At 44.4% G+C, this 17260-nt stretch overlaps 1 protein-coding gene across 3 annotated transcripts in view; it reads left to right on the forward strand.

Annotated features, from left to right (window-relative positions):
- Positions 1–15096, forward strand: part of LOC146863856 (BOS complex subunit NCLN-like) — a 239404-nt gene extending 224308 nt beyond the window's left edge. For all 3 annotated transcript variants that reach the window (XM_085628490.1, XM_085628507.1, XM_085628499.1), the window contains exon 15: positions 14590–15096. In XM_085628490.1, the coding sequence (XP_085484616.1) occupies positions 14590–14649 (60 nt within the window). In that variant the 3' untranslated portion in view covers positions 14650–15096. The remainder of the gene's footprint in view (positions 1–14589) is intronic.
- The last annotated feature ends 2164 nt before the right edge of the window (positions 15097–17260 follow it).

Consider the following 17260-nt stretch of genomic DNA (forward strand, 5'->3'; position numbering starts at 1 on the left):
CATCCTTTTGTTAATCCTGACAGAATCAAAACCCAGTACTCGAATGCATGTGAGATACATGTCCAAGGACGTGCTATATCTCTATTCTTGTTTTTTGTAAATGCAGACTTCAACATCTAAAACTCCTGTGTTGCACATGGGTTTCTCCCATTTAGTCCACCAGCATTTTTCACTTATGACTACCTGGTTTTTGGACGCTTACTGTGGATGATTCTCACTACTAGAGTCTCCTTCACAGTAATTAGACTAAGCGTGTTTAATGCCAATGTCTGCCTTTTAAGATGAGGGCGCTACAGAGAAGCTATGGTAAGGGGATTAGGTTGGTTACATGTCAACATCGGAACACATGTGCGCACATGTGCAGTTGTGATCATGTGCAGCCCAGTAATTGTGCACAGGTAGCCTGGAACAGCAGCAACTCTACAAGGACTGGTGCTGACCTGGAGTAGGCCTTATACTATTAGTGAGCATTCATAGATAGGTCAGAAGAGTTTACTGGAAACTCTATAGTGTTTTTACTGTATTATACGTATTGATGAAATCTGCCCCACAGTGCAGTTTCGCTCCACTTAGGCCTGCACTGTCCAGCAAGGTATCATTTGTGGGTAAACCGTGCATGTCAAGCTTGATTTTGCAGTTGCCAACACGCTAAATCATCATCTTAAGGGAACTGTCATATTATTCTGGCTCAGCTCATAATCAGGTTCCATGCCTTTGTCCCTCTTGCTAGGCCAAGTAAACTACTCTGTTTCCCAGCAGCGGGAACAAAAGCCTCCCCACACAGAAGGAGCAATTATCAATGATTGGATCAGTTCGTAGGAAGGAAGGGGTGAGTAGGAAAATCTGCATCTGATAATTAGCTTGCACACTGCACCTGGGCTGAGGTCAGCCCAGGCCACTGAACAAAGGAGGAAGCCCAGGCATCTGGAGCTAACACAGTAGGGGATCACCTTTAAAGGTTTGGTGGGAAAGGATCTGGCAGTGATGTCGGCTAGGGTCAGAGCTAAGGCCCTCAAAGAAGCCCTTGGTGGGATAAACTTCACTGTGCTATGTTGGATTGTCCCAGAATGCTGTGCATGACGTGGCAATGTAGGTTGGCCAGGGTTGCGTAGCATCTAGATCTTCCCAATACCACTTAAAAACCCCAGCGAAACAGAGAGACAGGGGTATAAGACCCTGGCAGGCGATAACAGCAGAATACCAACTGGAAAGGGAAGCCACCTGATGCCCTGCAAAAATGGACTAAGAACTTTGACTCCAGCTGACCCCAAGACTAGGCTGGGTCTTCCCACAACCAGTGGCACTGTTAGGGTCAGACCTAGATTCCAATGCTTCCTTGGTTTCCCTTCAAGACTGCCATGAGACTCTGGGAGAAGGAGTGTGCTCTGCTGGCTGGTTGTATAGGGGCTGCGCAATATGCCCCCACCCGCAGGAGCAGGGCACCAGGAGCCAAACAGAAGAGAAGGCTGGCACAGAGAGCCAGTAAATCCAGCTTACCAAATAGTGTGTCCCTTTAGAGGCCAGGAGGCCTGTTTAACATGTTCCTGGTGGCTAGGGCTTACCCCTGGGAGCAAAATGAACCCAAGATTAAGAAAAATGACAAAGACATGACCTTTAAAAACTGCTGTGGCCACAAACTGGGACCGCAAACTGAGAGCGCAGTGCACTGTCAGATTCCTTTAAACTATCCTGGAGGTGGGCCAGAGCCCGGGGGTCAGCACATTTTTAGTAATTAATTATTTGAGGTTATAGGCATGCATAGGGCCCCCCTGTCCTAGCCAACTATCCAATGTTCGGCCCTGTGATCCCCATCTCCTAGAGCTCGACTCAAACCAAGGAGTTCCAGGGGAGGCTGCACGAGTGCAGACACACTCTATTGAGGTGGTGTGACACCCTAGAACCCTGTGAGGCTGCCAAATTCAGCACAAAGAGCCGCTCATTAAATGTTTCTTTTTCTGGCCGAGGAGCACCCCATAATCCCGAGAGGGGATAGAAAGTGCATCCATTGACTTGTGGGGGCCTAAGGAGGAGAAGGGACACAACTAACAACTTACTAAAGTGTTGTAGGGGGCTACAGGGAGTGCAGCAGCCCTCCAGGAATGTTTAATTTAATAGGCTTAATAGGTTTCACTCATTTTCAAGGCACTCCCAGAGATGGATGTTTTGCTCTTGAGTTCTGGAGTGCAGACACCTCTAGTGTTTAGTTTTAATAATGTTGCCTAAACCAAGTGAAGAAAGGCTGTGACACACATGTTTTTGGTTGAATTGCAATGCTTTATTTAAAATATTTTATTGACAATGAACATTGCAATGCTTGTACTTATAAGGGTTACATACGAGTGAATGAAATGATATCCCTGCCTCCTCCTATTGACAAGTCCAAGGTCCATGACCTCACTGAGCATTACAACAATTCCATGCTGAACATTCTAGATGCAATTGCCCCCTTGCAACTAAAAAGAATGTCCACCAAAGATTCCAAACTCTGATTCAATGGTAGTGTAAATACTGATAGATGCAATCTGAACACCTTATGCTCCTGAGATTAAGGAGGAGCTCTTACAGGAAACACATCAGAAGTGCGAAAGCGAACTTCTACAGAAACCAACTAGATAAAGCCAGAAATCGCCCAAAAAACCCAGTTTGAATTAATTAGACTATAATCCAATAATCTTCCCACTCTTTCACCAACAGTGCTGAGTCCGCAGCCAGACTGTGAGGATTTTTCCTCCTATTGAAACTGATCTCTGAACTGCAGTGAACCAACTTACAGTCTTACCCCTTATTAACCCCACCTCTCTCTTTCCCCCTCAGCCTATTTCTCTACTAGGACACCCCCCTAAAAGCAGCGCTTCAACAAAATCTCCATACTCAATATTCTTACAGCATTGAAATCCTCAAACAACTTCACTGATCCTCTACCTTCAAATTTCTTCAATGAGATGAAGATGTCCATACTCCCACTCATGACCAAGATAGTAAATGCCTCCCTGCTGCAAGGTGTGATTCCGTTTTGCATAAAGTCGGGGTTGGTTACTCCCATTCTCAAAAAACCCACTGCAGATCACAAGGACCTAAATATATTTCATCCAATCACTAACCTTCCAACTCTGCATAGCTCGCCGAGCGCTGGGCCCACTCTTAACACCTCCCGAAGCAATGCTGTCACGCGCACCCTCTCATACCACAAGCACAAGACTCACAAACAAGTTATGAGTGCACCACTAGTTTTCTACCTATGTCAGAGGTACTGTGCCACCTGTCTGTCGCTTCCACGAGGGCAGAGGGAGGGAGGTAGAAGTTGAATTTAGGGGGGGAACCTAGTTTCCCTGTTGTGATTATTGTTGTTCCTATGTAGTTCAGGATGCTGGTCCTATTGTTAACAAAATTGTACAGCTGCTATGAATGAGAGTAACTCGGCTCACGAGTAGTGAGTCTGTGCACAACCATGGGATGTCATGTTAACGGCACTGGATGTATATTAGTTATAGATCCTGAAAATGTACATGTATGTATTTGTGCTGGATACATTGAAAGCAGTGATTAATAAAAACAAGTTAAAAAAAAAAAACCTTCCAACTCTGGTGAAGCTCCTCAAGAAATGTGTCCATGTCCAACTATGTAACCACATAGATCAATTCCAGATACTAGACCAATTTCATTCTGGTTTCTGTCACAGCACTGAAATGGCCCGTACTCTGGATCAGAACAAATCCTGCCTTCTAATCCTCCTCAACCTCTCGTCAGCCTTTAATACTGTCAGACATGACAACCTCCTTAACCTACTGGAATGCAGGACGGGACTATCAGGGTCAATATTAAACTTTATCACCTAATTTCCCCACAATAGAAGCAAAGAATTAAGGTCAATCAGTCCCTTTCCAATTCTACTGCGATCACACTAGGGGTCCCACACGGGTCCTCTCTTTCATCCATGCTCTTCAGCCTGTTCATGGAGCCTTTAACTGAAATTCTCAAAGCTTCTAACATCCACTATCACATGTATGCTGATGACACCCAATTACACCTGAAAATCTATTCCCCTGATGATATCAGGTCACTCAACACAACTCTTCACAAAACCCAATACTGGCTGACCTCCAACCATTTCAAGCTAAACTCCCTCAAAACCAAATTCCTCCTAATCTCCTCACCCAAGCAAGCTCCCATTATTAAAGAATATATGAAACAACTAACAGCTCTCAACTGCATAACACACATCATAGATTCCACAAGATCACTGTGAATATTACTAGATAAGAAGTTGAACATGTAGAAGTACATTAGTTCAGCCACCAAAGAAGTGAACTTCCAAATGAGCATTGTAAGAAAAATAACACCCTCCCCCCCCCCCCTTATGACATCAAGTCCGCTGTTCAAGCCTTAGTCATTTCTAGGTTGGATTATGGTAGTGCAACCCGTTGGGGTCTACCTAGTCACAAGTTGCCTCCACTAGGGGCTTCTATTAACTCAGCTCGACGGCTCATCATAATATTCAAAAGAAACAACCACATCTTTCAGGATTTGAAATCCCTAAACTGACTTCCAAATGAGGCCAGGATTTAATGAAAAATTGCCTGTGTGACACACAAAGCCCTACACTTCAAATCCACTCTGTACCTTGTGCAAAAACTGGAGCTATCTAGTTGGTGCAGATCCTCCAGGAGCTCCAGCACATAACCACAAACATTTCAAAGAAAGAAAACATATAATCATAACTTCTCGAGTATTGCCCCGAGAATTTGGAGCTTCCTGCCTCCTGAAAGCAGACTGAATCCCTCAACAGCGTCTTTCAAAAAAGAAGTGAAAGTACTACTGATGAATACACTTCAAAACTAGAAATTCACCAACTCCACCCTTAGGCCCATGTTATGATGCTTCCTCTTCTCATGAATTTTACCTCCTATCTATGCCCTTGTATATTGACTTGTTGGCCTGGCTCTGTACGGGTCTACCTCCCCATCATACCATTGTGACATCCTGTATTATTCCTTAATATTTGGTTGAATTCCCCACCCATGTTTTTTATCTCCTAACTATGCTCTTTCATATAGACTTTTCGACTTTACTATATATCGGTCCTCCTCCACCAGCTCTAAGTTGTGAATTCCTGTATCTCTCACGATCATATTGTTGTTTTTCCCCACTTGCTTCCCTCTTATTTGTAAAGTGCTCCGATTCCCTCTTGGGTCATGTTCCTACTATATAAAACTCTATAAATAAAATTGTGGTTTATATTGATTTTAATGATGATATCAAGGTGATGTATTGTTGTGGTATAACATGGTTATTGTTATAAATGTGGTGATCCCCTAACAAAGCCAATAATACAGGTAGATGGGGTTGACCCTTTGCAAAGTCATTAGACCTGCCTTATAAATAATGACATTCCTTTATAGTATGATGTTGCATTTGGTATTTGTGGGAGGTATTGTGATTATGGGGTTCAGCGCTTACTAAGGGTGAAGTGTGATATAAGGGTATCACCAAAGATGCATACATCTACCTGATGTATATATTTGCAATTTAATGCAAAGCATTCAGTAGTGTATGTAAGAAATGTTATTTTCCTTTCAAATTTATTGAGTATTGTTTTTGAGTACCAGCAGATTACTAGCCGACACCACCTCCCCTGAGTAGGCCTTGGACTGCTCTGCTTCGCTACGCTGAGAGAGTCAAGAGCTACAATGGGATTCTTGATTCCCTGTAAGGAGAGAATTGTTTAACTATTACTTGTGAAGGCCTCACTTCCTGCACAATAATAACCAACATTCCTTCACCATGCAATACATTTCAAATCTGTTATACCTTTGTCATTAGTATCCTTTCAAAAATAAAATGTACAATTTAAAATACTTTCTGCCCTACCATGCTGGAAAACATTTACTATTTTAAAAGAAAATTCGGCTTCAGCTTTCAGAAAAAAACCTCTGCCAAAAACCACAAGCAAAATTTAGAAATCACAATTAATAGCATATTAAACCCAGCATGTCTGCATATAGGGTTATATTCACTGAAAAAAACAAAGGTTTCAGGGACGTTATAGTTAGGCTCCAATTTCACTCATACTAAACCATAGAAATTCACCAGTTATAGTTACCTGAGCGGACTATAACCCCTCGCAGTGCACTGCTTATTGCCTCACATATTACATCACTCATAACATGGTCAATGACATCACTCATGACATTTCAAATGACATCACTGAGGATATCATCCATCGAGTTTAAGTGTTTTAAAAATGTTTCGGAGAGATAAAGATATATACTAAGCTATCGTATAAGTTCAATTACTATTCCTTTTGTACTATTAATGAGTGATACTGTTTTGAATATATCTGATGTGAGTGGCACTGTGACTGTCTGTATGAGTGTGGCTGTGCGTGTGCATGTGTGAGTAGCTGTGTAAGTGAATAATAGGGTGTGTGAGTAGCTTTATGGGTGAGTTAGTGGCTGTGTGAGCGGCTGTAGTGGTGAATGAGTGGGTGTGAGAGTGGCTGTATGGCTGGATAAGCAACTGTGTGAGTGGCTGTATGGGTGGATGACAGTGTGTAAGTGGCTATATTGGTGACTGAGTGGCTGTGTGAGTGGTTCTATGGGTGGGTGAGTGTGTGTGTGAGTGGCTCTATGGGTTACTAAGTGGCTGTGTGAATATCTCTATGGGTAAGTGACTTGGTGTGTATGTTGATGTATGGGTAAGTGAGTGGCTGTTTTAGTGGGTGTATGGGTATGTGAGTGGGTTTGTGAGTTGCACTTTTGCACAGGAGGTATCTGTGTGAGTGGCTGTATAGGTGAGTGAGCAGGTATGTGAGTACTTATATTGATGTGTGAATGGGTAGGTATGTAAGTGGTTTTGTGGATGAGTGAATGGATGTGTAAGTGGCCTTATGGGTGAGTGAGTAGCTCTGTTAGTAGCTGTATGGGTGAGTGAGTGGTTGTGTGAGTGGCTGGGTGGGTGTGTGAGTTGGTATGTAAGTGGTTGTATGGGTGGGTGAGTGGTCGTATGGGTCTGAGTGGGTGTGTGAGTGGTTTTGTGGGGGGGTGAGTGGCTGTATGAGTGAGTGAGTGGCTGTGTGAAAGGCTGTATGAGTGAGTGAATGAGTGAGTGTGTCAGTAGTTGTATGGGTCTGTGAATGGGTACATGAGTGTTTTTAGCATGTATGAGTGGGTGTATGAGAGATTGAGTGGGAGTGTTAGTGTGTGTGTGAGTGGTTATGTGGATGATATTATCAGTTTTATTTTTTACAGAGTTTTATATAGTGCGAACTTGACCCGAACCGGGTATAAGAGCGCTTTACATAGCACCAGTTGCATTACATGAGGACACATTCATTTTTGTTAGGCACAGGGAGATTAAGTGATTTGCCCAGAATCACAGGATGTTCAGCGTCATTGCCGAGACTCGAACCCAGTTCCCCAGATACGAGGTCGACCGCCCTAGCCGTTAGGCCAACTCTTCTCTCCTAACAGTGATGTCATTTGAGATGTCATGAGATGTCATGAGGGATGTCATTGACCATGTCATGAGTAATGTAATATATGAGGTCATAAGCAGTGCATTGCGGGGTGTAAGTTATAGTAACTATAACTGCTGAATTTCTGTGGTTTTGTACGAGTGAAATCTGAGCCTAACTATGACGGCCCTGTAACCTGTTTTTTTTCAGTAAATTTCAAAGTTTTTTTTTATTCCAGTTCCTAATTATAACGTCCCTGTAACCTATGGTTTTTTAAGTGAATTTCTAAAGTTTTCTTAAATGTTATTTTCTAACTATAACATCCCTATAACCTTTATTTTGTAAACACATTTCTATGTTTTTTTAACTACTAGGTGCCTTAGCAGAGTGGTGGAGAAGGGCCTCTGACCAACTCTCAACAATTCCGCTGTGTGGGACTTACAGAAGTAACAGGAGGGGTTCTTGGCCTCTAAGGACCCTCAGCATCCAAAATGACTTCATACCCCACCCAGTAGAGTGCCAGGAGGTGCATTTGCAGAGTGGGGGGGGAAATGGTGTGGGGCCTCTCACCAGCTCTCAGCAATCCCACTGTGTGGGACTTACTAGAGTTAACAAGAGGGGTCTTGGCCCCCAAGGACCGTCAGCATCCAATGGGACTTCATCCCCCAACCAGTAGTGCGCCAGTAGACACATTTGCAGAGTGTTGGGCAAAGGGGCAGGGCCACTAACGACCTCTCAGCAATCTCGCAGTGTGGGACTTACTGGAGGTAACAGGAGGGGTTCCTGGCCCCAGAGGATCCTCAGCATCCAAGGGGACTTTGTCCCCAACAAGTAGTGCGCTAGGAGGCACATTTGCAGAGTGGTGGAGAAAGGGGGCACGACCTCCAACGACTTCTCAGCAATCCCGCTGTGTGGGACTTACTGGAGGTAACAGGAGGGGTTGTTGGGCCCCAAGGACCCTCAACTGCCAAGGGGATTTTATCCCCTAACAAGTTGTGCGCTAGAAGGCCCCTTTGCAGAGTAGTTGAGAAAGGGGGTAGGGCCTCTGGCTGCTACCCCAGTGGGCAGCCTTTTTTTTAATTTTGTCTATTTTATTAGGGGAGTGGGGCTGTGTGGCCCCCCTCCCCCAGCCGACTTCGACCCTAGGGATCCCATCCTCTGGGCCAGGCAAAAAAAAGTTTGTAATTGGGGATGGGGGACTGCCTGGCCCTCCTCCCTGGGCTGATTTAGGTCCTGGGGACCCCTCTCCTTAGGCCTGGCCTATTTCTAATAGGGAAGGGGGGGCCACTTGGCCCCCCTCTCTGGGCCTGTTTCGGCTCCAAAGACCCCCATCCCCTGGGCCCGTCCATTTATAGGGAGGGCCTGTGCAGAAATCCTCCCGGGGACCACATCATCCAGGGCCTGTCCATTTGTTTTGGGTTCCCCCAGTGCACCCAGTCTGTATTGGGACCGCGGTAGGAAGCTTAAAGGCCCCCGCGGTCCCTGCCGGCTCCCTGCCCTCTTGCGGGAGCCGGCATTGCTTTCAGAAACAGGGAGCTGCTAAACATGCAGCTCCCTGTATCTGAGAGCAATTTATCTGTTTCCCTGCTCGCTTGACGCCAAGCAGGAAAACAAACTAATGCTCTGCTTCCAGCAAGCGAGAGCATTTCTGAGCTCTCGCTTGCTGGAAGTGGAGTGTTTGTTGTAGCTTTGGCAGGAGTGTTGAAGTTCCCGGCAAGCCACAGCAAACAGCAATTTCCCTGGGGTGGGCACCCCAGGACATAACAATAGCTGGCTCAGCGGGGTTGGCAGTCCCCAGGTCATCTATGGCTCCAGGAGTGGGGGCCACATGGTTTCTCTCCTTTGTTATATTAGGGCCTGCCCCGGGTAGCTGCCCCAGGGCCGAGAATGACTCTGGAGGGGGCTGCATGGCTACCCTCCCATTTTTAAAATAGAATTTGGCCCCAGAGAGGTGGTAGTCCGTGTTGCCTGAGGGGGTCCGTGAGCCCCCATTACAAATGTAATAGCCTCGGGAGATGGTGGTCCCCTGGCATGGAGGTCCGCGAAGCCCTCACAATTTCTTTCCTATTTGTCCTGGGGAGGTGGCACTCCCGGGGGCTGCGGGGGAGGCCATTCAGGCCCCTCGCATTCATTTTAACAATAACCCCAAGGAGGTTGTGGTCTCCGTGGCATGAAGGAGTACGCAAGACCCCCCCCCATCTGTTTTAAACTATTACAGCCTCATGTCACGGGACCTAGCCCACCCAGGGGCTTAATAATAGAGAAGCGGAGAAGCCTGTGCTTCTCTTTTTTTAATTTATCAGCGAAGCCGCAACTCAAGTGCGACTACCACCGAAATTGTTTTTTCAAAAAAATGTTCTTGCCCTGTCTGGATACCTCTAGGACCCCCACCTCCCAAGAGGCCTAGAAGGTCAGAATATTCCTACCCTGTACACTTCTCATTTTTTTAATGATTTTTGTGGGACTTGGCTGAAGTCAAGTCCCAAGATGGCTGCCAACACTTCCCAGTTTGAAGTGTTGGCAGTCAATCAGATCTCAGCACGAGATCAGGAGGGATCATGGATACTCTGCATCCCTATATATACAATTGAAAATTTATTTTAATAACTCCGCAACTACTGAGCGGATATACACCAAATCACAAAAAGGCATTTCCGTGGAACAACATCTACCTTTCTACCACATTTGGTGTAATTCCGTTCAGCAGTCGGGCTGTAGCCGTGTCTAAAGTTCCTATGGATATCAATATGGGAAGCCGTGTTTTTTTTACCCTGCTTTTTCTCGCTCCCCCACTTGATGGATCACACCAAAAATGTACATGCACAACAAGTATCACTGGGGCACTTTTTTCAATAATTTTATAAAGATATAGGTAAGTCAAAAAAACATTTTCCTATGAAAACTAGGTCCTAACTATAAATACCTTCTGACGACCGCCAGTAGGGAATATGTTGCTGATTTTGAATGAATATTTTTTTTAAAAACCAAATCACAATTTCATTATTATTCTAAGTTTATAAAGCAAACAAAATTGCCAAATAAAAGACAGTCAAGACAGACATATTGACTTTGCCAATGATTGTTTGCATAGGATTTATGTGTTGTCCAGGTCCAGTTCCATTCCTGTTAAAAAAATAAAAAGGCCTTGCCTATATGTTTCATTATTTTGTCATTTATAACCATGTGTCACTTTTTAACATTCTGTACATCAGTCCAAACAGTCCATTTTGTCTTGCAGTGTCATACATCCCTCTACCAATTTACGAAGAATGGCGTTTTGTGATGTATATATTAAAAAGAAAATCTGATACATGTAAACTGCAGTGCGTTCATTTTTTAAATGAGTATGTGATGCATGCAGACATTTTTTAGGAGCTAATGTTATAAATTTAAAAACTTTGTTCTTCTAGATTTTCTTTTTTTTGTTTTTGTTTTTTACTAACGGTTTAGTGCCATTATTTGGAAACTATGGGTTGATATAAAAATGGGTGGTTGGGCCACCACCAGGGCGAAGGAGTAAATTACTCCATTGCTTTTGCAGAGGTCTCGATGACCAAATTTTGAAATGTTCGTCCAGGCAGCAGACATTTCAGGCATTAAAAGGAACCACCATCTGGGTGGTTCCTGCCAATATATTGTAGTGTTCCCGTACTGCACCATCAAACATGATGGAACCAGACGGCGAGGTTCCAATTTTTTTCTCCCTTCTTCTGGGGGTTAACTCCCATGGTGAGGGGGGCCGTTTGCAGTTTTCACTGCCCCTTACTGCCAGGGATTTCCTGGCAGTGATGAGCAGTGAAAACAGACCTGTCTGTCCACCCATTTAAAATATCTGGGTTGATACACGTGTCAACCTCCTAAGACCCTTAGGGGCATATTATCAAGACAGGCGATAAAATTATCGCCGCTTTGGCGGCAGAAAACTGCCGCTAAAGCGGCGACAATGGGCTTGATAATATGCTCTATGGAATTCCAATTGAAGCCCATGTAAGATGTGAAGGACATCTAACCTGAGCTTCAATTGGAATTCCATAGAGCAAATTATCAAGCCCATTATCGCCGCTTTAGCGGCAGTTTTCTGCCGCTAAAGCGGCGATAATTTTATTGCCTATCTTGATAATATGCCCCTTAGTCCGCCGGGTCGTTGGAGAGGTGTAACCACGGCAGAGACAGAGTAGACTCTGCTGTCATTACACCAAAGGTCTGCCTGCATTTAAATCAGAAGGGCGGACCATTATGTTGGCGGATAGGGTACTCTGCTGCAGTTGCGACAGAGTTCCCCTTTCCGCCAACATATAAATTAGGCCAAATGTCCTTAGCATTACAAGAGTGGGGTCTGGGCCAGGATATTCCACGAAGTTTACATTTTCTGCTTGCACACAAAATAATTATTCCATTTTGATGTATCATGAGTTTGAGATTAAGACACTGACCCTTTTTTAGGTTTCAGCTGCAGACAGCTCTCTGTCTGTTTATTGGCAAGACCTGTTGTTTCCAATACACTGCATATACTTAGAGTGGTTTTTGATTTAATCCCATGCTCATTTTTGGATGGTTTTCGTGTCTATCTCATTTTCCCACGCCTAATTAAATTGTATTCCTCCTTCTTCTTGTAATTGTCCTTCCTAGGACCATCCGCAACAACCATCTTTTAATGCATTTGTATTATTAAACTCATTCCACGATGGCTGCCTTGAATACGTGCACATTTGTAGTGGATAACAAAGCCAAACAAAAACACTGACAAGCCTTATGTTAGGTTATATTATGTTATGGTATGGTATGTCATGTTTATGTTATGTTTTTATGGTCTGCTACCTGCATTCCTACATCACATTTCTTCCATTTGTATGGCCTTGTAGTGCTTTGGAAATGTTGTCATGGGTTATTGAAATCAGTGCTTAACAAGACATGGGAAACTTTTAACTGGCATTCTTCGAGCATAAAATATCCGTTAGCAAGGGGACTGGATGCGTATTCTAATCGTTTTCCACATACACGGAAAGCCAAACAAGCAAACTTCATTTGTGAATGACAAATTAGAAAGCATACAAAAGTATGAGAACAGAGCCATCTAAATGTTATCTGTTAAGCTGCTGGGCGAAAAAAGCAACAGAAAGGTAAAGTGGGTGGAAAAGTACTGCCACATGTGTAAGAAAGTCAGACTCTGTAACACTAGGTCAGAGAGCTGTCAACGTGCCCAATGCTGGTCTATTTACCCAGGTACATATGTTCAGGGGTAGAGAACTAACAGGAACTGAGTTCTACTACCTTGATTTTACTCATGAATAGTTGTTCTACAATTTACAATCTTTTCACAGTTCTGGTAGGTTTTCGAACTTAAAACCGAATGTGTTTACTTTACAACTCTATTTAATGCTCTCAGAGTATATTTATTTCACTTGTGCTTCTGATGAGCTGAGATGCATATATGAGCTGTAATACGATTTGACAGATGCCCTCTACAACTCACATCCTCGGTTTCACTACTCTTTTGTTACACGTCAACATTTATGCAAGGTTATCGTCACAGTGGCAATTCTTTCGAATGCACATGGCGAACTGCCCATCATTACACAATGTAGTTAAGTATTGCACCAAGATTGTAGCCCAGTACACCGCATCACATCCCCTACTAAGTAAAGGCTAGCTGACCTATTTGGCAATAGGACATTTTCTAACTTGCATGTCTATCTGTGAGCTAGTCACCTGTGTTTGCTTTACATTTGATTGACTGTGCCCCAAACATTTAGGTCTTTTCGTATGGTCCAGTCACTCTCTGGCTTAGAGGGTGATAGTCTGTGAAACAGTCTGGGTTAAACACTTCAGTTGAGGTCAGATGTGCCATTCCTGGTGACATCAGTCGCCTCCTGAATGTGGGTACTGAACGGCACTACAAGGACCATCTTAGAATGCCCAGATTGCCACTTCGTCTGTAGTGTTGCATGAAGTTTGTGTGCATGCTTGTGTGACAAACTGTCCACTGTGATACTACTAGGGTACTGGGTGGTCCCAACACACTCCACATAAACCACACCATTTCTAATATTAAAATCCCACACTGTGGAGCAGGGCTTGTTTATTCATGGAACACTCTATAAAGAGAATGTGTACATAGATCAGGATTAGATGACAAAATAGGATTCTTATCAGTGACTGTTGTAATCACATTATGGTATTTCCCTACCCTTTCACCCCTTGCTTGTCCCCTCTTTGGTACCTTCCCTGTCCCCAACTGTCACCCTCAGGATTCTAAGGCTGACTCTGTGAACTGCTCAGCTGACTGGGAATGTGACGGTGCATGTTCTGTTTTAATAAACTTCTTGACTAGTATTTGGTCATGGACTTCACTTCATTACACTGGCAACAAGGTTGGGATTGGCAGTATGCTCTTTTTCATCCTTCCGATGGATAAGATGTAATCTTGGAAACACAATGTGTTTGATATGTCTTTCAATACATGCTGCATTATCCTTTGGAAAGCAGCAGCCGCATAGGTGAGCCCAAAAGGCATGCACACATATTGGAAGGCTCCCAAAGGAATTATGAATGATGTAAGATGGCATGAAGAGGAGTGCAGCTCTACTGGGTAGCGGACAGATGAGAGATCCAACATGCTAAAGTAACTTGCATCTCTAATCAAGGTTAAGACTTTGTGAATCCTGGGAAGAGGGTGCCTATCTACCCATATATTTGCATTAAAACTTCTCAAATGTACACATATTCTGTTGTTTTTCCCTGACATCTTGGTAGCAATAACAACAGGGGCTAACCATTGAAAGCTCTCTATGGGTTCTATCACTTCCAATGTTAATAATCAATCTAACTATTTTCATAAAGGGTCTTGTGTGAGAAAGGGGATCGAGAAATGTTTACTTTTCTTAACTACAGTTTTAGGATATTTGGAGCAATAATATGCCTACCTTACTTCAGAGGTACTTTGCTCACCACTTGGACATCAGATCAGGTGGTGCCCACCCATCAGGGTATGGCAGAGTAACGTTATCCTGTTTATAGGGGAAGGAGTAACATTCCTTGGGAATGTAAAATGTCCAAAAGCACTATATATTTATTTAATTTCTCTCACAGATGTTAGACTTTCTTTTGACAAATACATTTAACATTCTCTATTTCAGCATTATGGCCAAATGTATAGCAGATTTGTTGCACTGATAATGAAACCGAAGATAAAGTAAACTGGGAAGCTTACGCGTGGGCTGATGACATCAACAAGAAACACCATCTGGCCTGATCAGAAGACATCCTCATATAAGACAATACTTTCAAGCATGTACATTTTGGGGATTTGATTGGATGGAAACATCAGGTGGAACACAGTATTTCCAGGACTCTCCTCACACCTGGATCTGCCAGCATCTTCACATATATACTAAAGTTAGCACGGCTATGATATGTGAGAATTATCTGCAAATGTCAATGTCTTATGTTCATAAATTTCTCCACCAAGCTGATTGATTCATAGTGATGCAAGAAAGAATTGAAAAAGTTTCAGCGACAAGGATATATGAACAAACCTGCGGAGCATACGCTTCTCCATATGGTAAATTAGCCATTCTCCAGGTAAATGTACAAAGTTTTTTTGTGGATTCTTGCGAATTAAACTCCCTGTTGACCCAATCTGCAACCTTCTCTCTCTAGTCAAGTTGGGATGTGTTTAAATGCTTGAAAAAAATAAAAAAAATGCATTTCTGCTTGGACCACGGGAACAAGCATGTGTCTTCATCCAAGAAGCACGGGGTCTGAGGTGTAGACTGAAAGTCCAGAAGATCAAAACGAAGCATTATGAGTTGTCTCCTTCCAGAATTCTAATTGTCTTTAAAGGGTCCATCCGGTGATTCATGTCACACTATATATCTGAAAATCCAACCAGTCATCATCAAACAAAGCACCATCCTGCAAAGCTTATTGGAGGGAATTACTCTTGGGATGGGATTAGATCAAAAGAAATATTTTTTGTCTCTTCTCTGGATGGCCCCTTGAGTCCCTTCGCTGCCTGGGTTTTGCTTATCTCTGGGCCAGATTCCATTACATTCTGTAGACTGAACTTGGGAACCTGTGTCTTCAACAATCCTGTATAAAAAAAATGGCTCCCAAGATATCGCTACGGTAGAAAACTAATTTTAGCGCTCATCTCTATAAACCATGTAGAGACCCTTAAGTTCTCGTGTTTGTTTCATGAAAGATAACAACTTGTTTCGGTCACTCCATTTTTTTTTTTAAAACGTATTTTTATTGCAGAATTAAGTATGAGAACTCCATACTAGCAACCTATGCCCACCAGGTATCTCAGAGCCCCCGCATCTTTGTAATACTGTACACAGCCATTCAGCCCACATCCCGGAGGCCGGGCGGCACAACATTACCATTCTCTGAGTATCGTAGCCATCCTGTCACAATAGAGCAGGTCAACCTCCCAAGGCAATATCTGCTTTTCTCCCAGCCGCCTCAATCCCCAGCTGTCCGTCATTATACTACTACAACACCCCGATAACTCCCCCCCTTCCCCACCCTCCCACCCACCCATTACTGCAGGCGGAGGCCCCGATCATGAGGTCTAGCATACTGTTGCTACTGCTGCCGGTTGTTCGCCTGTGGCACCTAGGCCTCGTGGAGCCCCTCCCTCCCGGTTCTCCTGCTCTGTGCTCTCCAGCCGGTAATCCTTCATAGTCTGTACTATCAGCTCCCATGCCCTCACCCAGTCTAGTCCCTTCTCATCCCCTGCCCTGGTCGCCTGTCGCCTCCTAAGCACACTTTCACAACTAGCCCACTTCAGCAACTCAGCCATCCATCTCCCATACGACGGGCCCTCCCGGGATTTCCAGTGCCACGTAATTTCTCTCTGGGCCAGCATGAGGCCCAAGTCAATGAATTTACTTGACACTTTCGTTTTCGCCGTGTGAGGGAACCAGAGCAATAAGCAGGCCGCCATATCAAACTCCACCTCCCGGTCTGTGACAGCGTTCAAGAGTTCCCCCACCTCAGCCCAATACGTCCCCAGCCGGGGACACCCCCACAAGAGGTGGTCGAGCTCCGCTCCGAGCTCCATACATCTCGGGCACGCCGCATCCTGCACCTTAAAATACCGTTTAATCCTCCCCGGGGTCAGGTACGCCCTATGCAGTACGAAGAAGTGCACCTGCTGGAAGCGGGAATTCCTACTCCCCTTCCATGTCCTCCGCATAATATGACTCCATACCGTGTCCGGGATGGGTTTACCTATACTGCCCTCCCACTTCTCCTTCAACGCCGTGAGCGGTTCCAACCCCTCCCGTAACAGTCTGGAGTGGATGCAGGTGACCGCCTTGACTCTCCCCGCCGCCATCACCACATACTGGCAGGTCTGAACCACCGCAGGCTCCACTAGTCCCTCCCTCCAGTGCCGTTGTACCGCCGCGCACACCGCCGCGTGTAACAGGTAACTCCCATCCGGGAGGCCAAACTGTTCCTGCAGCACCATAACAACTTGTTTCGGTCACTCCATGTCCTTTCTGGGTAATTGTAAATTACCCTAGAGTAAAATAGCTCACAGCTGCTCAATGTTTAATACCATAAGGAGGGCAAAGTCAAATCTTCATCAATTTAACAACAGCCACATTAGCAGAAAGGGGGTGAAATTAAACCGTAACCAGCATCTACTCGTAGACCCACCCAGCATACTCTCACACATCGTACATATGGGCCAGATGTACATAGTAGGAATTGCTATTAGGAAATCGCTATTTTGGAAATACCAAACCATTTGTTCCTATGAGCCTAAAGGCCCATAGGTAGGAATGGTTTTACATT

This window comes from Triturus cristatus, chromosome 2_1 (genome assembly GCF_964204655.1).
Source record: "Triturus cristatus chromosome 2_1, aTriCri1.1, whole genome shotgun sequence".
Taxonomy (NCBI): Eukaryota; Metazoa; Chordata; class Amphibia; order Caudata; family Salamandridae; genus Triturus; species Triturus cristatus.